Source organism: Gadus chalcogrammus, chromosome 15 (assembly GCF_026213295.1).
Source record: "Gadus chalcogrammus isolate NIFS_2021 chromosome 15, NIFS_Gcha_1.0, whole genome shotgun sequence".
Lineage (NCBI taxonomy): Eukaryota > Metazoa > Chordata > Actinopteri > Gadiformes > Gadidae > Gadus > Gadus chalcogrammus.
The window spans coordinates 3,078,086-3,100,410 of NC_079426.1; the positions used below are offsets into that span (position 1 = coordinate 3,078,086).

The following is a 22,325-nucleotide window of genomic DNA, read 5'->3' on the forward strand; positions in this document are numbered from 1 at the left end:
GGCGAGAGAGAGCGGGGATTCAGAGAGAGAGAGACAGCGAGAGAGAGAGACAGCGAGAGACAGCGACAGAGACAGAGACAGAGACAGAGAGAGAGAGAGAGAGACTGGGGGAGAGAGAGGACGAGTGAGAGGGCGAGAGAGAGCGAGAGCGGGAGGGACCGAACGAGAGTGCACCCATGCCCCAAGTCTCTGCTGTCTCCCCCCCCCCCCCCCCCCCCCTCTTCTGGAGGTTCAGGGGCACCTTGCCAAGGGCCAGAGGATGCTGGCCGGGGACGGCATGTCCCAGGTCACCAAGAACCTGCTGGACCTCACCCAGCGGCGCAGCTTCTACGCCGGCGACCTACTCTCCTCCGTGGAGATCCTGCGCAACGTCACCGAGACCTTCAGGCGGGCCCACTACGAGCCCTCCTCCGACGACGTGCAGGTCAGCCCCCCGTCTCCGCCCTCCCTCCCTCCCTCCCTCCCCCCCTTCCTCCCCCCTACCAGGCTGCTTTTACTGCACCAGGGTTCAACGTGGATGTTTCCCGGAGACACACACTGGCACAATTTTTATTTTACTGGCCCTCGCTCAACGTTGTGATTATCAGCGCTGGAACATAACCTTTTCGGGGGTTGTCTAATCATCTATTTAAACACCAACAAACTCGTTCGCCTGCTGGGAGCCGTCCCGGCGCAACGCTATCTGTTATGTTGTGTGCAGAGAGAAGCTGCCGGCCCGATCGGGGCGGCGGGTTCCACGCTCTGCTGCCCCGAACCATCGGGCCCTTATCGCGGAACCCTGTGTACTGTACCGTAGTACTACACTACTGTACTGTAATGTACTACTGTACCGTAGTTCTACACTACTGTACTGTAATGTACTAATGTACCATAGTACTACACAACTACTGTACTGTAATGTACTAATGTACCGTAGTACTACACAACTACTGTACTGTAATGTACTAATGTACCGTAGTACTACACAACTACTGTACTGTAATGTACTACTGTACCGTAGTGCTACACTACTGTACTGTAATGTACTACTGTACCGTAGTTCTACACAACTACTGTACTGTAATGTACTACTGTTCCGTAGTACTACACTACTGTACTGTAATGTACTACTGTACCGTAGTTCTACACTACTGTACTGTAATGTACTAATGTACCATAGTACTACACAACTACTGTACTGTAATGTACTAATGTACCGTAGTACTACACAACTACTGTACTGTAATGTACTACTGTACCGTAGTACTACACTACTGTACTGTAATGTACTACTGTACCGTAGTTCTACACAACTACTGTACTGTAATGTACTACTGTGCCGTAGTACTACACTACTGTACTGTAATGTACTACTGTACCGTAGTACTACACAACTACTGTACTGTAATGTACTACTGTGCCGTAGTACTACACTACTGTACTGTAATGTACTACTGTACCGTAGTACTACACAACTACTGTACTGTAATGTACTACTGTACCGTAGTACTACACTACTGTACTGTAATGTACTACTGTACCGTGGTTCTACACAACTACTGTACTGTAATGTACTACTGTGCCGTAGTACTACACTACTGTACTGTAATGTACTACTGTACCGTAGTTCTACACAACTACTGTACTGTAATGTACTACTGTACCGTAGTTCTACACTACTGTACTTTAATGTACTACCGTACCGTAGTTCTACACAACTACTGTACTGTAATGTACTGCTGTACCGTAGTACTACACTACTGTACTGTAATGTACTACTGTACCGTAGTACTACACAACTACTGTACTGTAATTTACTGCTATACCGTAGTACTACACAACTACTGTACTGTAATGTACTACTGTACCGTAGTTCTACACTACTGTTCTGTAATGTACTACTGTACCGTAGTATTACATTACTGTACTGTAATGTAATACTGTACCGTAGTACTACACAACTACTGTACTGTAATGTACTACTGTACCGTAGTACTACACAACTATTGTACTGTAGTTTACTGTAATGTACTACTCCACAACTAGTTTACTGTACTGTAATGTACTACAAAACTACTGTACTCTAGTGTACTGTACTGTACCGTAGTACTACACAACTACTGTACTGTACTATCTGTACCGTAGAACACAACTAATGTACTGTAGTTTACTGTAATGTACTACTGCACCGTAGTACTGCCCACCTACTTTACTGTAGTACTTCTGTACTGGGATGTGGTACTGTACTGTACTCATTCACTGTAGGGCTGCATTATTGTATGATCACGCTGTACTGCAGTACTGTATTGCCCTTCTAAATACTCTACCATATATACAGTAGAGTTTTTATATATTAAAACAGGATTATGAATAATATGCAGAATGTCATAACATACTGCACCACTGTCATGCTCCTGAACACCGTGGTTCAGACATCACATGCTTCCCCAACAACCAATCCAGTCCGGGATCAGACACTGACATAGACACAGGTTGTCCTGAGTCGATGCTTCAGTTTGGGCTACTATTTAATTATCTGTACAGTGACGTACAGTGAATTCAGATCCATCTGGATCAACGAATGCGCACAGGTGACGCAGGCACGAACCCAGTCCCTTCAGAGCGGTAATCAAACACCTCGACCGCCAGACACCAATTCCATCCTCGACTGAACCCATCCCAGAATCAACCGACCGTTTGAGCGTGGCCAGGTACGCTGGATGGATTTTCCACTGTATACCATAAGGTCATACGCTTCAAGTTACAGTCAGAGTATTTTTTTATATTTCTAGCATTAGAAGCAGACGAGGCAGCGTACGCCTTGATGCAGGCTGTCGCCGGCAGCGGCCCGGCTCGGTTGAGTCACAGGGCTGTCTCCGGCCCCCTCAACCTAAGCTGTTCTGTCTCCCCGCGCGTTGCGTTCCTCTGCGGATTTCTGATCCTCTTTATGTCAATAGGATGAGGGAGATTATGTCCGGGCCCCGCCTCCGTCTCCCAACGAGATCACTCGCGTCTTCGGAGGCTGCTTCATATTTAAACACGTGTTGCGGCCGAGTGTACAGCTATATAGACACATATATGTCAATATCTACAGAAACGTTCAGTAGAATGAATGTACATGTATAGAAGTATACGCGCACGTGTGTGTGTCTGTGTGTTTGTGGGTGTGAGACTGCCTGAATGTGTGTGTATTGTGTGCGTGTGTCTGCGTGCAGGGAAGTGTGAATGTGCGCACATATGGAACGGATCGGTAGACACGCATTTCTTTTTCGATGCAAGCGAAATCGACAAAAAATGTCCGACGCAACAACTCTTCACACAATCTCTCTCATCTTCCTGTTCTTCCACCGGCGGGAGCGGCGAGGGGTGAGGCGATGATGAAGGAAGCGTCTGCAGCTAGCGTAGCATAGCGGTCGCAATGGCGTGATTGGGCAGACAGCTGCAGCCCAGCGTCGCACAGCCCCCTCTCTCTGTCCCTCCCTCCTTTGCTCCCCCTCTCTCTCTCCCTCCCACCCTCCCTCACATCCTTTCTCTCGCTCCCTCGCTCCCTCATGCTGTCGATCCCTCCCCCTTCGTCCTTCCCTCCCTCCCTCCCTCTCCCTCCCTTTATGTCTCCCTCGCTACCTCCCTACATTTCTCTGTCCAACCTTCCTGCCCTTTCTCTCTCTTTCCCTCCCTCTGTCTCCCTCTCTGTCTCCCTCTCTGTCTACCTCTCGTCTCTGTCTCCCTCTTGTCTCCCTCTCTCCCTCTCTGTCTCCTTCTCTATCTCCCTCTCTCCCTCTCTGTCTCCTTCTCTATCTCCCTCTCTCCCTCTCCGTCTCCTTCTCTATCTCCCTCTCGTCTGTCTGTCTCTCTCTCTCTGTCTCCCTCTCGTCTCTCGGTCTCTCTCTCTCCTTTCCTCCATCCCAACCCCCTCTCTCCCCCTCTTTTTCCTTCCTCCCTCCCTCCCTCCCTCCCTCCCCCCCCCTGTGTGGGTCTCTGCGCTAATGCAGTGTTAAAGTGGGCACATTACCACCAGAGGGAGCATCAGCATTCAAGTAGAAAACAAGAGCGCCTGTGTCAAGATAGAGAGAGGGAGAGATGCAGAGACAGAGAGAGAATGAGAGAGGGAGACAGAGCGATAGAGACAGAGCCAGGGCGAGAGACAGAGCGAGAGCGATAGAGATAGAGAGAGGGAGAGACGCAGAGACAGAGAGAGAATGAGAGAGGGAGACAGAGCGATAGAGACAGAGCCAGGGCGAGAGACAGAGCGAGAGCGATAGAGATAGAGAGAGGGAGAGATGCAGAGAGAGAATGAGAGAGGGAGACAGAGCGAGAGAGACAGAGCCAGGGCGAGAGACAGAGCGAGAGCGATAGAGATAGAGAGAGGGAGAGAAGCAGAGACAGAGAGAGAATGAGAGAGGGAGACAGAGCGAGAGAGACAGAGCCAGGGCGAGAGACAGAGCGAGAGCGATAGAGATAGAGAGAGGGAGAGACGCAGAGACAGAGAGAGAATGAGAGAGGGAGACAGAGCGATAGAGACAGAGCCAGGGCGAGAGACAGAGCGAGAGCGATAGAGATAGAGAGAGAAGGAGAGGGAAGGAGAGATAGGACGATGAAGAGAGAGAGAGAGAAAGAGGATTGGAGAGAGAGTGATGGTCAAAGAAAGAAATGGAGAGAGTGATGGATGGAGAGAGAGAGAGAGAGAGAGAGAGAGAGAGAGAGAGAGAGAGAGAGAGATACTTATGGAGCGAGAGATAGAGAGAAAACGTGTGGTGAGAAAGAATGAGATTGGAGAGCGAGATGGATGGAGATAGAGAGACGGAGAAAGCGCGAGAGACCTCCCACCACCAACGCCTCCCCCACCACCACTACCCAGCCCCCCCCAGGCACCCAGCAGTAGACCAGATGAAATAACAAGGCCAAAGATCAGACAGTCTTCTATTACTGCTGCAGGCGTACACCTCCAGCCTCCACCCCCAGCCTCCACCCCCCCCCCACTCACTCATCCTCATCCACTAATCCCCCCCCCCCCCCCCCCACTCAGTCCCCCTATAGCCCCCTGTTGCTGCAACAGACAATCCACACAGCTACTCGACCATTCCCTTTCATGTACCTGTTTCCACCACACACACACACACACCACCACCCTCCGCCTCTCTGATTGCAGTGTTGTGGGGTGTTGGCATTATGTGTTCACTGCAAGCCTCAGGGGTACAAGATGCAATGTGTGTGTGTGTGTGTGTGTGTGTGTGTGTGTGTGTGTGTGTGTGTGTGTGTGTGTGTGTGTGTGTGTGTGTGTGTGTGTGTGTGTGTGTGTGTGTGTGTGTGTGTGTGTGTGTGTGTGGTAGTGAAGGACTCCATGATGTTTTATGTTTTTGCCGACACTACGGTTTTGCAGCGGACACATGTTTAGTCTGTGGTGGGGTGCATGGGGAGGGAGTGAACTGTAATAAAAGTCATGTTTAATCACTATGCTGAGGGACGTTTTGGGGCGAGGTTTAGGGCTGACCGATCACGGAAGAAATCGTAATCACGATTATTTTGGTCAATAATGAAATCAAGATTATTCAAGCAATTATTTTTTGAGTTTGAAAACATGATGCAATTTATTCAGCATTTCTCTCCAAAGAAATATCTGGTTACACTTTGTCACTGAGAACTTTGAAGTTTCCCCTTAAGAAAATACACCAAATGTTCAAAATAGAAAATAAAGTACAAATATGTATCCAGTGATTATATTAGTTTGGAGATTTGACCAAAGAATCGATATCACAATAACATTTTTGATCAATTGCACAGTCCTAGTTAGGAGGATGTGCTGCAGGAAGTTTTTTATACAGGGCCGAAAGAATGAGCGGGGTCTCTCTGCGATTCTAGTGTTTTAACACCGTACACGTGCGTCATGCGGTTGGTTAAACATCCTCTCTTTTCTTCTCGTCCCCACAGAATTTCTTTCAAATCATCAGCAACCTTCTGGAGGAGGAGAACAAGGAGAAATGGGAGGACGCCCAACAGGTAAGCACAGTCTCCCGGTCAAGCGACTCTGGTCAAGTGAGCGTTGTGTGTCCCACATCTAAAGAAATGCTATTAGTCACATCTCATCACATTAGGGCTCAGGTGCAGCGGCGCTCAGAGAGCAATTGCTCTGAGAGGGTCTGTGACGTCTCTGTGATCCGGGAGGTGCAGTACCTCGACTGACCACAGGGTGGCAACAGCAATGCCGCACATAATTATGTCCACGCGTTGTCATTGCTCCTATTGCTCCAGCAATTACATGCTTGTATCCAGCTGACTCACGGACCGAGGCAAAGAAGGTAGTTTGGACGGCTGCATGTTTTTTAAATTGCTTAAAATTTTATGGAACGAAACCCTTGAGGTTATGTGAGCACAGTGTGGTTTCAATTGCATGCTAAGACATTCGTTTGCCATTACTATTACAGCACACACATCACCCCCTTTGCTTTTAAGGGGATGAACGGATATACAACCAGTTTTAGCAGTCCTTTAGTCCTAAACACACAGGGTTATAATGCAAATTAGTATACAATAGGCCTATGATCATTTTAATATCTCACCCAAAATTAAAAATAATACACAGGGCCAAACCCCTCGAGGAAGCCAGCAGCTTTTATTCATGAAAAGAAAGATTCCTCTTTTGTTGTATTGTAAAGAAAGTTTCATGATTAATCCTCTAAAATAAAGCACTTACCGCCATTCTTTTGCAAACGGTCAGAGGGTTTATTTTTCAAATGAGACAGATAGCCGTAAGAGCGTAACATTCATCAGTCCTGTTTACGTTGCACCTCTGTGCGATGCCCTTCAAACGAGCCATTAGCCAGCCCTCCCAAGCTGTGCCGGGAGTGTGGCTACATGCTCTGTGGGCCACAATTAGCCGTGTTGTCGCACAAACCCGCGTTGGGCTGCTTATCGATCCGCCGGCTCGGCGACCTGCTAATAAGGATGCATTTCAGAGCACCGGCAGTCTGCTGTCACAGAGAGCAGAAAAACTATCTGAGCTGGGATCTGAAAAGTAACCTTTCCGCCGATCCGAGTTAATTAATGGGAACAATGGACAAAAAAAATGGCAGGAAAAGGGCAAGGAAAGCTAAAGAGAAGCAAGGAAAAAAACAAACAGGTACCCGTGTGTGTGTGTGTGTGTGTGTGTGTGTGTGTGTGTGTGTGTGTGTGTGTGTGTGTGTGTGTGTGTGTGTGTGTGTGTGTGTGTGTGTGTGTGTGTGTGTGTGTGCCAGCGTGTGTGCGTGCGTGCGTGCGTGCGTGCGTGCGTGCGTGCGTGCGTGCGTGCGTTCTTCTTGGCTTTGAAGGATGTCAGTCAGACACGGAGAGCCTTGTAACTGAAGAGGTGGACACAGCCTTTGAAGGTGACACCGCACTCGACCGGGAGCCAGTGGAGATGGATGACAGTGGGGGGGGTCTATGTGGGGGCTGGCGGGTGTGGGGGGGGTTTGCTGTGTGTCTGAGATGGAGGCCGTCTCAGTGACATAGCTAATGTCTAAACAAGATGACACAGTTGTGGGTTTCTTTGAGGGAAGGGGCCAGGTAGCATCCAGCCAGACAGGCAGACATGAATGGATGTATGGAAGTCTGGATGGATGCATGAATGGATGGATGGATGAATGGATTTATGCATGGATGGATTGATGGATGAAAGAATGGATGCACGCGTGGATGAATGGATTCCTGCATGGACGAATGGACGGATGAACGCATGGACGGACGGATGTCGGCACGGACGGACGGACGGATGTCGGCACGGACGGATGGACGGACGGACGCACGGACGCGAGGGGTGGACGTACGGACGGACCGCGGACTGACGGGCGGCAGCGTGTGCTGAGATGTGCAGCTCGGTCGCAGTCAGCCAGCGTGGCTGTCGGCGGCGACGGCGGCGGCGGCGGCGGCGGCGGCGGCAGCAGCGCCCGGGGCCGCTCGCAGACACGCTGAATTAGAGACGCCACTTCAGCCGCCCTCTGGCGGAGCCCCGGGCAGACGTGACATTTTATTAATCTCGCCCGCTAATTGTCCTACGGCGCGGTAATGGGCAATCGCAGCCCCGTTTGCCCCCCCTCACGAGCAAATGCACTCTTGCACGCCTGAAGTGGTCACTCGACCAACGCGCGGGTGCCGGCTAAACACGCGGCGCGCTTGTTTATTTATCTTTCTGAGGGGGCTAATGGGCGATGGAGGGGAACGCATTTGGTCCTCCTCGGCTCTGTCTCTCTCTCTCTCCCCCTCTCTCTCGTCGTTACGGACGAAGGAGGAGAAAACGTGTTTAGCTCCGGTACCGTCACTGCGGCCATTTCCCCCGCGCCGCCTGCCTGCCTGCCTGCACATCTCGGGGTTGCCATGGATACCAGCAGAGTGAGCCAGCGTGACTGCGCTGAGTGCGTCAGACATGCCGGAAGGGATGAACTGATGTGCTTTTCCCTCTCTCTCTCTCTCTCTCTCTCCCTCTTTCTTCCTCCCTCTCTCTCTCACCCGCTCTCGCTCTCTCCCTCTCCCTCTCTCTCCCCCCCTCTCTCCCCCTCTCACCTCCCCTCCCCGACTACAGCTCTCGCTCTGCTGTGTCAGAGACTCTTAACTTCAGCCCCTGCTGATCCGCTTAGTCCCGTCTCATGTGCAGGCATGCGCACACACACACACACACACACACACACACACACACACACACACACACACACACACACACACACACACACACACACACACACACACACACACACACACACACACACACACACACACACACACACACACACACACAAAGGTGTCGCTGGGAGAATCTGAAGAAATATCGACCTGCTTTTGGTTCTGTGTGATGGTGAAATAACAAAAAGGTGTGAATTGGCCCAATTTGACTGTTCAGGAAGGGTCATGGATGGTCTCTGCGGGCGTTAAGTGTCACCGATGTCACTGATGGCATGCACGCTACTGGCCAGCACAAGCAGTTTGTACCTTGCAGGCTTTCTGATGCCTTGTTGCCCTAGCAACATGCCGCAGCAATAGACCCGCCTGGTCAATGTACATGACATAAGAATAGCGTTTCATGACAACGTTCGGGCATAACTCATTTTGAAGCATTTAGTTAATGATTAGCTCATCATTCACAACACATTAATGAATTAAAATGTAGTTAATTAATAATGAACTGACTATTAAAAAAAAAATTGATATACATTTGTAGATGATAATAAGTTATGGAGGACCTATTTCACTACCAGGTGTGATGTTGACTGCAATCCAAGTCGACCCTCTAGTGACATCACAAGTGGGAGTGTCCACCCAAATGCATGATGGATGGACCAGCGGGCCAGATGGTACCGTCCACTGGGTGGGCCGGGGGGGGGGGCTGATCTATCCACAGCACTTCATCATTACCAACGGCTTATACATGACATAGATAAAGTGTTACCGTAATAAGATCTGAAAAATGATAGAGGGCATGCAGGTTTTTAACATAAATACGACGTGCCCTTCTACTCTATCATATCCTAATGGAAACGTTAAGGTTACGCAATATAACTCCCGCCGGTTTAAATGGAGGTATAATAAAACCTGGAGTGGATGTATAACCAGCGAGCGAGGGGAGACTCGTGTTGACTACGTCAACGCGTGCTCTGACAAAGTTCAGCGCGTGCCGGGGCGGCAGCACAAATGTGACACCGACTATTCGGGCTGGCGCGTCGACATCAGTCTCCAATCCCATCCTTTCGCTCTGTCGAGGTCCTCTGCAGAACCGACGCCCGCGTTGGAGAACCCGTCTCATTTCCATGGCATGCACGCTGAACCCCGCTTGCCTTTTTGTGTCGGCATCCCCCCAAAAAAAAAAAAAAAGCCTCCCTGATCCTCTGGCTCTAGAGAGGGGGGGGGCCACGGCGGGCTCAGTGTGCCGTGTCCGAGTTAAAAGGACACAACTGGGGCCCCCCCCGGAGCCCAGTGATCAGATCTGACCCATCGCCCAAAGACACGGCGCCAGGAGCGCCGTCCAATCTCTCGAAGGTCAATTATCAGATTAAAGTGCCTTTGGCATATTGACTTGGAGGCGAGCTCACCGCTAACGGGCATGGCAGAGCGCGCTTGGCCCGAGACAAAAGCCCACTCCGCGGCGCTAAGGGTCCCCCCTCCCCTGCACAGACGCTGACACAATTACTGTTCCCGGGGAACAGTAACCCGGGTCGCGCTGCGGACAGGTCTGCGACAGCCCCGCTGGCGTTAATAAGGACAGAGGAACGGCCGCGCACAGCCATACCTGCCGTGGGTCGGCTTCATGGTCACACCTCAGTCGGCTTTATCAGCGTAAATCACTCCGAGGTGTTACCCCATGTCCGCGAGGCCCGGTCCGTACTCTGCTATTACGTTTGGTGAAGTGTGCACACGCGCTTGTAGTTTGCACTCCTCGAGGAGCCGGTGGGTTTGTGTGTTTGTGCAATCATCGCACCGAGATGACGAATAACTCCATTTTTCCCCCCCGGCCCGCCCGTCTTGTCTCTAGATTTACCCGGGCGCGGTGGAGCTAATGCAGGTCATAGAGGAATTCATCCACATCGTCGGACTGGGAATGAAGGATTTCCACAACGCCTATTTGATGACGGGGAACTTGGGTAAGAAACTGTACTACTTCTACGCCCTCCTCTCCTCCCATCTCTCAGCCCTCGGGGGGCATGGCTGTTTGTCATTTTTGTCTCGCTCACTCACACAGACACGTAATCTCAGCATGCTGGGCCCCCCCCCACTCTCGCCTCCATTACCTCCGACATCGGTGAATTAGGGTAAACGCTGCAGTGTAAGGGAGTGGAATGGCTGTAGATCAATGATGGCAATTAAAATGGAGCTTGTGCTCTTAATGTGTTAATCCCACCAAAGGAGCCCACCTCCATTCCAACATCAGTGTGTGTGTGTGTGTGTGTGTGTGTGTGTGTGTGTGTGTGTGTGTGTGTGTGTGTGTGTGTGTGTGTGTGTGTGTGTGTGTGTGTGTGTGTGTGTGTGTGTGTGTGTGTGTGTGTGTGTGTGTGTGTGTGTGGGGCATAATAAGCCATGCAGGAGGATTGTCCCGAACTGATACAAGAAAACAAATTCTAGGATTGGTTTTTGGAACGGCCGATGTAGGCATATACAAAAGTATAAATACCCCTGGTTAAAATTCAGCTCAGTTAACTTTAAATGTCCATTACACATCGAAAAAAAAACTTGAAGCATGAAGTGTAGTTTCAAGAGAAGAGCCAACGTCACATTTAAATTCCCATCTACGAAGAAAAGAAGAATGAACCAAAAACAGGGAAAGAAGAGGTATGAAGGACAATTTCCTCGGTTGGATAAGAGTTGTACTTCATATTAATGCTTATGTTAGTTCATATTAGAACTAGTGTATATGTCAATATTTGCCGGCCATCGGGACAAGCCTAGCATATCCTGGTGGAATTCCATCTCTTGATGTAATGTACAATTTTAAGGTTGAGTAATTGTGATAAGAATGCAGTAATACATGTTTGTGCGGTTTTTAAAAATGTCCCATCGCCTCGGCCAAGTTTTGATTGGCAATATATATCTGAAAGCACATTCAGCAAAAGGGCGCCATTAGAAATATTGTTTGTCAGTCGAAAGAAGATCAATCAAACGAAATAAATTGGCTTTTTAATTGGAATTCATGAGCGTCGGTTAACTTTACACTCTGCACACAGAACGATCCTGCCAACATAGATGCTGACCGCTGTTCAGGCCCCGACGTTACGGCTCTCCTTCTTCTAGAATGTGTCCAAGTATAGGTTTTTCCCGACATATTTCTTCTTTCTAATGTTCTCGAGGGGCCTTTTAGTTTTCCTTCGGCGGGCCCCTTGGATGAGCCGTGGTCTCGATGGCATTTCATTCCTTACTCATCCACAAAGTGGGCCTGGCTGCCGTGTAATAAACCAGCCCTTGTACTGTACTTATTCATGCAGGAGCCTGTGCTGAGGGGACAGTAGGCCATCTCCCCCAGAGGATCAGCTCTTCCAACCGTCCCTCTCAGAGACCCCTTGACCCATTTTCTTTGCGAAGAACACCCAAATTCATTCCGGTGCTCATTCCCTGCGGATGATTTTTGTTTTATTTCCACAATGAGTGCAATTCATTGAGTTGGGTTGATCTCAACTGCGGTTGCAAGGGTTTTCGTATTTTTTGGAACCAAAATGTCATTGACATTTTTGAAGCGCCGTCTCACTGTTTCAGCGACGGGTAAACGTTTTTTTGTTGTAGTCAATGACACAGATGCACTCTAAGGAAGAATCTCCCTTCCATTAAACATGAAGGACATGGGGAGAACACATCTGTTTTCCTTTATCCCCGGGGTGCTCGGTAAAACGATCGCACGATAAACAGTTCTCCTGCTCAATAAGTATTATGACAAAAAGAGACAGAATACAAACTCCTGCCCAGTGCCTTCTGTGCATACATATCCCGCTTCACTGTCACTGAACACAGATGTTTCCGGAACACAAGGTGATGTCCAAATGAAATATAGAGAGGGAATCTGCTCACGGCAACGTGATGATGTGATGATAGCGTCAAGCGGGAGAAAAGCCTCCTCCCTTTTCACTAGTTTCCTTAGAACGTCCCGCAGTAAAAGAAAGATTTACGCCTCAAATCACGGCCGTCACGTAGATACCACAAAACAACACCCGTAAAACCTCAAGGAGCTAAATCATAATATTTGGTTATTACGTTAAAAGCACATGCTCCTTAACCCCGACTTTTCTCTGTTTTATATGTATTATAAATACAAGTCGTTGTAAAAAAATCTGTAAAAGTGTTGGTCGATAAGGAGAAATTCCACCGTAGAACACAGGGGCTGGTGTTCCCACTTTGATTAGAGGAATGGAGAGTAGTGTGAGAATACTCTGGCCAGAGCCAAGTGGAAGGCGTCTGGCTGAGTAAGATATTGCAGCATCATTTTGTCACAAATTTATGGCCAACCCTTGACACACGCGCACATAAATACCGGCTGTCACCAAAGAATCGTCTCCTGTCCTCCTGCATTTTAGTCAAATAACCTTGATTGAAAAAGCCGTCCGCTCCAGCAACTTTGGCCTTCTCGTTACGCGCCAACGTCGGGTAAACAGCAGGGCGGGCTTGTAATGTGTGGAAGAGGTGAATGTAAGGCTGTGTGCGGTTTGTCATTGGAGTAGACCGAGTATCAAAGGCTATCCCCGGCCACGGATGCTGATACACATACCGTCTTAGCCCGCCCACGTAGAGGGCAGTTAAAAAAGTAAGGTGGTTAGGGTGTTCCTTTCAAACCCACAGTCCACCTGCAGGTTTCCGTTGCAAACAATGCAAGTCATTTTCCCTGGAAACAACTGCTAAAATACAAGCTACGCTAACTCTTAACTCATGTTAAGAGTTAGGAAATCCTTTGCTTTCCCGGTGGCGTTGGAACCTTTTTTGTGACTTAACGTGAGCTTTCGCCGCCGCTCTGTGGAAGGTAAATCCCTGTTTACCTGCAGATTTAGCGCTTGTCCTGACAGAACGACTTCACAGTCCCCCTTCGCGTTTCACAGAGTGCCACTCGGCTGATAGCCTTTCCCCGACCCCGGTTACCAACATCTGGCCCGCCACCTACTGTCTCAGCAACTGGTGGGAGTCATATTGCATTGGGACTTCATGCCTGCTGTTGTTATCAGCCCAAACCAACACCCATACACACACACACAAACACACATGTATATGCATGCTCACACACACACACACACACACAGACACACACACACACACACTCCCACAAGGGCGCACTGCTGCAGGCATATAAACACACACACACACACACACACACACACACACACACACACACACACACACACACACACACACACACACACACACACACACACACACACACACACACACACACACACACACACACACACACACACACACACACACACACACACACACACACAGAGAGGAGCTCGCCTTGTCCATTGTTAACAGCCTTCCACGCGGTGTCTTGCCAGGTTTCGGATTGTATTAATGGAAGAGCAGGAGGACCAACCCTACTTTGGAATCAAGGGTAGGATTAGCCTCCTGTCCCCCCCCCCTCGCAGCAGATCCACCTGACGGGGATTTGACGCGAGACACGTTAGAGAACATTTCAGGATAGCTTGATCCCCCTACCCAACACTCAGCCCCCCTATTGTATCGCAGAGTGCTCCCTTTCAATTGATCCCGGAATTTTCCACGCCATTGCCTCATGGATCGTCTCTTTATGGCCGCATGACACAGGGAGGCAAAAAGCATGGAGCGGTGATTAGGGATGTTACGGGGCTGCACACTACCGGTCGCTTAGCGTCTCCTTGACGTTGTGATGACTGCTAGCAGATCACAGAGGGCTTAGGTGCACACACACACACCTTTCAGACAGGCGACAGACTGGGAATGTGGTCGGATTTGGGAAAGACTCGACACCACCAGTGTATCTAAACCTCTTACAGTTGTTCTTGATTGACAGAATACACACATATGATACACGACGTGTGTATATGTTGGTCCATTGAGGCATGACACTCGTCGAAAGAGAGATGTCAAAAGAAGAAGTTGCTCATTCACGTCACGGTGGCGCTAATTTCTCTCTCTCTTTGCGTACGCAGTCGCCAGCATCCAGAGACTTCCTGCGGTATCGGTGATGACCGACATCAACTTCCCCATGAAGGGTCGTAAAGGCATGGTCGACTGGGCCAGGAACTCTGAAGATAAAGTGGTGATCCCAAAGGGCCTCTTTGTTTCGCCGTCAGCAGGTAATGTGTCTCGATACTGCCCACCACCAGATAATTCCAAGGCGTGCTCAGACACATCCTTCTGAGCGAAGCATCACAGAGATGTAGAAATCTATCACGGCTGACCAATTGGAAGTGATATAGGATACACGGTTGTTTGTGTATTTAGGAAGGAGGGAAAATAAGGCCTTTTTATGTTATTATTGCTAACATTGCTGTCTTGCAAGTTCTATATGTATTGTCCTGTTCGAGAACATTGCGAAACATAAAATACAGTGAATAAAGTAATTAATATCTAACCAGATTTCTACATGAAGTCAAAAACATGTCAGAAAGACCACAAGGTAAGATAGTGTAAGATAGAATACAAATTATTTAAAGACTTTAAAATTAGTAGTCACCACAGTGAGGCCCCCTGTTTGTACAGGACCCCGGGAGTGGCTCGAGTTTGCCTGTTTTCGATCGTCGCAGTTTTCGATTGACTCAGCGCTTCCTGGGTTATTTTTAAAAAACGCCGTTCAGCAGAGGATACTGCCGTTCTAATTCCAGACAATTTGGTTCATTAAGATAACGGAATGAGGCATTGATTTGCACGGGACTCCTTTGCCACCTGGATCCTACACATTATTTTACACATCAAGAGCAACATATTCGAAGGGGGAGATCAGCACTTCTGCAAGAGCAGGGGACAAAATCTAATTGCAGTGGAACCATTTTCCTGGAATGTTTCGGAAAACCTTGGTTAACTTTCATTAGGTTATCGGTGGAAAATTGAGACTGTGTGATATGGTCCTCAGTTAAATATTTCCTTTCACACTTAATTAACTAACATAACGTGTAATTACAAGTTTGCGATATTGCACGTGAATGTAAATTCCACTAACGCAGTGTAATGATAATCAATTATGTGACAATTAATTCAATAATGTGGCAGCTGTTCCAAAAGGCACTCAAATGATATGTAATGCAATACAAAACAACCACGTCTATAGCGTGATTATTAGACCAAATGTTGAGGCATCACAGATACAAAAAGAACAATGTATTCCTTTGTGTTCCTAGGAGACATGGAAGGATCCCCGGTCTTTATTTTAGGAACAGTCCTTTACAAGACCCTCGGACTCATGCTGCCTTCACCAAAGTACGTTCTTTTCCATTTTATATTGTGCCATGTCTCTATTATCTACTAGAAATGGTTTTTACTCTTGGAAGTACTGTGGTAGAGCGTTTATAGCAAAGAGTTAGAAAAATGACAAGATGTCAGCACTGCACTTCTTTAGCCAACGATTTTGTCCGGAGCAACTTGGAAGTGAATCGAAGAACATTCAAAGCTTACGATCAATATTGAAGCGACTAGGACGTAAGTGGCCCAAGAAGGTTTCAGACTCCAATCAACCTGATATTAGTGGAGAATATCTGTAGACATCAAAGTGCTTGTACAGAGACTAACACTAAAAGGTTAGAGCAGTGCTAATATGCCGCAGATATGATAGGAAAGTGGAGATGAAATCTAGAAGATAAAATAATCATCTGTAACAACCACAACAGCAATTTATAAGACAGTCTCAAAGCATATTCGGCTGACCCTTTTTCTCATTGACATCCCTTCCTTTATTGGACACGATTTAATTGCATATGTGAGCTCCACAAATTACTCCTCTAGTTAATTTGTTCACTTGGAGGGAACCCTTATTTATTTAGTAAGATGACTGTGATGTTCACTTTTTATGTTGCAAAGTATTGATTCAATATTCTACAAAGATATTTTTTGAAAAGCAAAAAAAACATTTCAGTTTAGGTCGATTTCTTATTTCACGTCTTAAGCTTTCTCTTGTTTTAACTTTTTATATCGTAGTACACCTTTTTTGCAGTTGATTCCATATGCCAGCTATTTGGCCTGTTCCACAGATGTCTGGCCTTTGCATTCTCACCACATCTTTCCCTCCATCTCCCCCTCTCCCTCTCTCTCTGTGACGCAGGAACCACACGGTTGTGAACTCCAAGATAATTGCGGTGACCGTGAGGCCGGAGCCCAGAGTCACAAGCACTCACTTGGAAATCGAGCTCGCACATCTGGCAAACGTAAGAGCTCTCCGACCCCGACAGACAATCAGAGGGGTGCCATCTTAGGTCCTTACGTTCTCGTCTCCAAGTGCCTTGTTACCACTGGGTAAAGGTTTGACAAATGACTCAAGTGAGAGTTAATCTTCCATTTGTCAACAACACAATGGCAGTTAATTAGCGTGATAATTAAATTGCAGGCACCCTATGTCGGGGGGGGCAACAACGCAATATCGGCGGATAATTAGAGGGACAGCCAATTTATGACCAGGGCTCTCTGGAACTTGTGCACAGGCGGTCGGTGTTGCGATGTACATTTAGTTTACAAGTGAATAGAATAGAATCTTTATTTGTCATTGGGTTAAATACAGTGTATTTACACAACGAAATTAAGGTGCAGATCTCTCCCCCTCTTCATGCATGTGCATTGCAGACAGTAAATATGCATAAGGCAACACAGCATCAAACAGAACTGCTGCCACAAATCCTACAAGCCTTTTTTATACATTTGGCTATTTATAAAGGGCTTACTTACATCATGTAAGTGGTAATCAAGGATTATAATTCTGTCTGTTATAATAATAATAATAATAATAATAATAATGATGACAGTGATGATGACGATGAGGATGATAGTGAAGATGGTGATTTAATGACGAGGACGATGAGAAAGATGATGAGGATGATGGTTATGATCAATGGATTGTCTAACATGTATTTTTTGGTATATTTCAGGGGACCTTCAATCCGTACTGTGCATTATGGGATAGCAGCATCATGTAAGTGAGCATGGAGTTTGGCTTATGAAAAACCACAGCATTCACTCTTGCGTTGTGTCTCACTGTGTGTTCGGCATTTCAGGTGTGAACATGCTGTATAATTTTCATGAATCATAAGCTTTTATTAAGTGTTTTCAAATATAGTTTTTTTCCGGGAAATCAGACATTTCATCTTCCTCGCCAATTTGCTCTGTGTTGTCGACCTGTTGAGATGACACTAAATGCATCCGGTGCTCAGCTGTTCAATACAGAGGGAAACATTTTCCCGTCCGTATTTATTACTACCGACAAATGTTGTTTTGGTTAGTGATTTTCTCATCTTTCAACAAACGCAAAGTGACCACCGCCGTTTCTACTTTGTTGTGGAACTGTTCAAAAACGTTTTAATGCAAGGTTTGATGTTGTCAATGTGCCGATCCAATCCATTACTGCAAAGTGTTATGATCGCCTCTTGTGGATTGGCTCCTGCTGAATTTGTACATGATGATTGGCTGAGTGATTCACCACCACGTTTGTGAATCATTATTGTAGAAAGCGGTATAAGTATCAATATAGCTGCTCTTGTATTGCTATACTCTGGATAACCCCATATTTATAAAATAAAAAAATAAACAAAGGAAACAAGCTACATTCATGCAGTAGCAATGGTAGACCCAAGCTGTGTGGGTCTTACGGTTTGATATTGGATATCGTTGATTGTAATTAGCCACACAAAAAATAACATAGATCTAATGGTAATCTCTCTTTGAGTTGTGACAAAGTGTTGCGTCGTTGTATCAGCATACTTTGAATTAAATCAGATGAATACTAAGGTAGTGTTCTAGATGAAGGTGAACAGCGGGACGTCTTAAAGCAGAACAGTGGAAGGATTTCAGCAGGTGAGTGGAACACCTGTTGTTGTAGCTGGTAGAGATCAGACACAGTGGTGACATTCAAGCTTGTCTGATCGTAGCTTGTCTTATTACATGTTTAATTGTCCAGATGTATGAGTTCATTGGGCACAGAAACAGCAGCTGTATCAATGACAATTGTTTTGTCATTGTCATTGTTTTTTTGTCATTTGTCATAGTTTAGCAACAACTTTTTTGCTTTAGTCTCTTCAACTCGCACACAACTCGCTCACAACTCACCCTAACCCTAACCTACCGCACTTGTTATTCCTCCGGGTAGTCAACCCGTACCTAAACCTAAAGTCTGTCCACATGTGGTGCGATAAACTAGAAGTATGTCCCTTAGCTTTTCCTGGGGGGGGGGTTATGTGAGAGGTACTCACCCCAGGTCCACAGCCAACGTACGCAAACAGCTCTCTCTCAGTGACACTCATCACTGGCACCTCGTCCCGGTGGGTTGAACCGCCAGTCCGGTTGACCAGCCTGCGCCTTGATTCCAGTCGTTCAGTTCTCCCGTGTATTTACAACCCAAAGGTTCTCCCATAGAGGTGTCTCCAAGAGCAACGTGTGTCCCTCGGGTTAGGTTCAATCAATCCGAGTCTCACCTGCAGAACCACCTGCAGAGACTCTCTACCCAGAGTCTCCCTTCCTGACTCCCCTGCAGTGCCAGCTGTTACCATTTACAGCTGATGAGTACCGCAACACCGCCCCCTCTGTGTGATATCAGTACTGACCCGAACCATCAGCTCTGTACCTAATCGTAACACTAACCATAGACAGCCTAGTGGATCGCTCTCCATGCATCAATTATGATTTGTAGGATGACATTTATATTCATATAATCAATATTGTCATCACACACAAAATGTGTGATTTAAAGGTGCTGTGTGTAGAATTTACTGGCATCGAGCGTAACAGACTTGGCAGAAATGGATATCATAGAAAATTATGTTTTTATTAATGTATAATCCCATGAATCGTGAATGAGCCCTTAATATCTACATAAGGAGTGGGTCCTCTTCCATGGAACCTGCCATGTTGCACCACCATGTTTCCAGAGAGGACACGTTGTCAATGTTTTATCATAATTGCTATTTTACATGTAAGCTGTGACCTATAGTTGCATAAACTAAATAACTAAATACAATGTATAAATACGTCAAGGAACCTCATCACTTGGGGAGAGGAGGGGGGTATTCAGTTGGTTGCAATCTTCAACCTCTCCACTAGATGCTACTAAATCCTACACATTGCATCTTTAAGGTACAAATGTTAAAAACCTAACCCGCTAAAGGAGGTGACTTCTCTTTATCAAGCCTATCCAATGCTTTTTGGCACATGAGGATACATATTTTGTTTGGGCATCGGCCAATAATCATAAGCAGCAGACATATCGTTGCATCCCTACTTTGAATAGCAATTAGTAAATGGTTCTATATGTATTTACACAAGGCTTTAAAGCAGCTGCGGAGGTCGGGACTCCCCTATCTCTGTTTCACGGCGTTCAAGGACAATCATCGCACATAATGTGTCCGCCGTGAATGATGTGCAGTACGGGTGACAGGCGGCCATTCCCTCATACGCCATATCTGAAGTCCAATCAATCATGATATTCCGGTGCTACGCCATGCTATGGTGATTGTGGTTTCCATGGTGCGAATACTTGGCTCACCCTTATTATAAAGCACCCACTGCTCTGAAGACTCGTTGGCAGAGGAAAAGGCCATCTGCCCAACAGTGTCCACAGTACTATCCAGGCGGATGAGGGAATGCTCAATGAAATCATTTGTTTAATGAAAAATGTTGATCATACTATAAGTGTGGTGCCCGCTCTTTACAAACTGTTTGTGTGATTGTTTTCACATTGAGCTGCAGTTGTGGCTGTTGTTGGTGTGTGTGTGTGTGTGTGTGTGTTTGTGTGTGTGCCTGTTCAGCATTAAAAACTGCGTATTGACCACAGGGCAATGATCCATCCTCTGCCACACATTTGTCATAGATATGGGCGGTAGAGGTGTGTTTACTATTTGGTCTTGGGTAATCAAATATTCATGAAACAATGGTGTATTGCATACTGATATCATGATACAATGCTTAAACACCTCTTGAGCTGTATGACTTGACAGTATAATGACGTTTTAATGAGGTCCTCTGTGCTTTCTATCGGTGCATTTGAATGCACACAGCGCTCCTAGGCAACAGCCCTTCTGTGAGCGTGCTCGTTGCGCACATCCCTGAACACGTTTCCCTTTACAAAAGAAAAAGATCTCTTCACCGGCACCATCGCTTAGCATGGGATTGCTGAGAGATTTGAAATCATTCAGAGCCTATATTATAGGATATTAAGACCACTCTTTTCTCAGGCCGGCGACATAAGAGTACGGCTTCGCCCTGCTGGCTGACAGACAAGAATATAGAGGAAGCCTGTTTACTAAATTAAATGTCGGTTGAGTCCAACTCTGGCCTCTCGGAGGATGATTAACTGTTGGATGTTCAATTGCATTCTGTGCCAGCGGTATCCATGAAGCACAGCCCTGGGAGAGAGAAGAGGCAGCTCAAGGGGACCAGCAGCAACTTATAGTATATATATATATATATACTATATTATTAACATGCAGCCTTGCTGAGATGTTTCTTATAAAAAATGCATCAATCGCCTATACCCAACAGAACAATGTTGGTATTCTTTAAAGATAAGTGTGTTCAAATCGAGAAATATCTACAGATAACATACTATAAATGACTACATTTTAAATTGTGTTTTTCAACGATTGGCGCTGAAAGAAATTTTCTGAAACATTACATTACATTAAAAGTCATACGTCTCCTATTCCTTCTCCTATCTCACTCTGCAGAACGTTTTGGCAGCAGGTTACGGTCTTCCCCTTTACCTGGGTAGCCCCTGCCCCCGGTATGATAACGTCCTCTAATGAAGGGGCTAGCCTCCCTCCAGGGCCACCTCCAGAGGACTGGGTCAGTGTTTGCGGTGATCCTGTTCATGGCTCCCCTGAGGCCCCGTGTAAACAGCATGTGTACACATTTGCTCAGGCCTAATGACAACCGGGGGCGAACTCACACACACAGACACACACGCACACGCGCACACACACACGCGCACACGCACACACACACACTCTCTTGTGCATCTTCACCCAGGGTGGGGAAGTGGCCAGTGGAGGGTACCGACGCCACTGTGGCGGCATCGTGTTCAGCCTCACTGAGGCCACGGGCAGGTGGGCGTTAGGGGGGGGCGGGCGGGAGCACTGTTACACGGTGTCACCTCCTCTCAGCCATTTCTGTCCACAATCCACCGCCTCCCTGCCCTGATAAGGTCAGACAACAAGTCAAACGTGGGGAGCTCCTGCGATGCCCCCAAAGAGAGACATAGAGAGAGGGAGGGAGGACGCAAGCCTGTCAACTTGTTTTCCTGGCACACACACACACAAGCAAGCAAGTAGATATATGATTTGGTATAGCGGTGAGCATCAGGTTACATATGTACAAACAGGGCAGAGGTTGGTGATACAGATCTGTTATCCGAGAGACATAGCTCTAAAACCATGGTGGTGGTGGTGGCAGTTTGCATTGTGCTGTCAACTGTTGTTGTGAACAGAAACTCAGCAGCACCGTGAAGGCATTCTCCTTTCCGCATCACACATCGAACTGACACTCATTGACTGCTCATTTGTTTCCCCATCTTTGGTCGTTATTGAGGAGTCCTTCACCCGAGGAACAATATCTGCGACTTGAATAAGCTATGTGTGTCCCCTTGAAAGGGTGACACACAAACAGTGTATTATGTTTCCCCTCACACGGCCCCATATTCCTGGAATGGCCCCTTTTCTCTCTTCGAAGGCCCATTCACAGCGCTTTAG

The 22,325-nt window shown here is 47.2% G+C and overlaps 1 protein-coding gene across 1 annotated transcript in view; it reads left to right on the forward strand.

The window, feature by feature from the left end:
• adgrb3 (adhesion G protein-coupled receptor B3) overlaps nt 1-22,325 on the forward strand; it is a 104,439-nt gene that overhangs the window by 57,198 nt on the left and 24,916 nt on the right. The window contains exons 9-15 of the mRNA XM_056609870.1: nt 230-424; nt 5,908-5,976; nt 10,472-10,580; nt 14,598-14,744; nt 15,786-15,864; nt 16,703-16,805; nt 17,520-17,563. Coding sequence (XP_056465845.1) covers nt 230-424; nt 5,908-5,976; nt 10,472-10,580; nt 14,598-14,744; nt 15,786-15,864; nt 16,703-16,805; nt 17,520-17,563 — 746 coding nt within the window. The remainder of the gene's footprint in view (nt 1-229; nt 425-5,907; nt 5,977-10,471; nt 10,581-14,597; nt 14,745-15,785; nt 15,865-16,702; nt 16,806-17,519; nt 17,564-22,325) is intronic.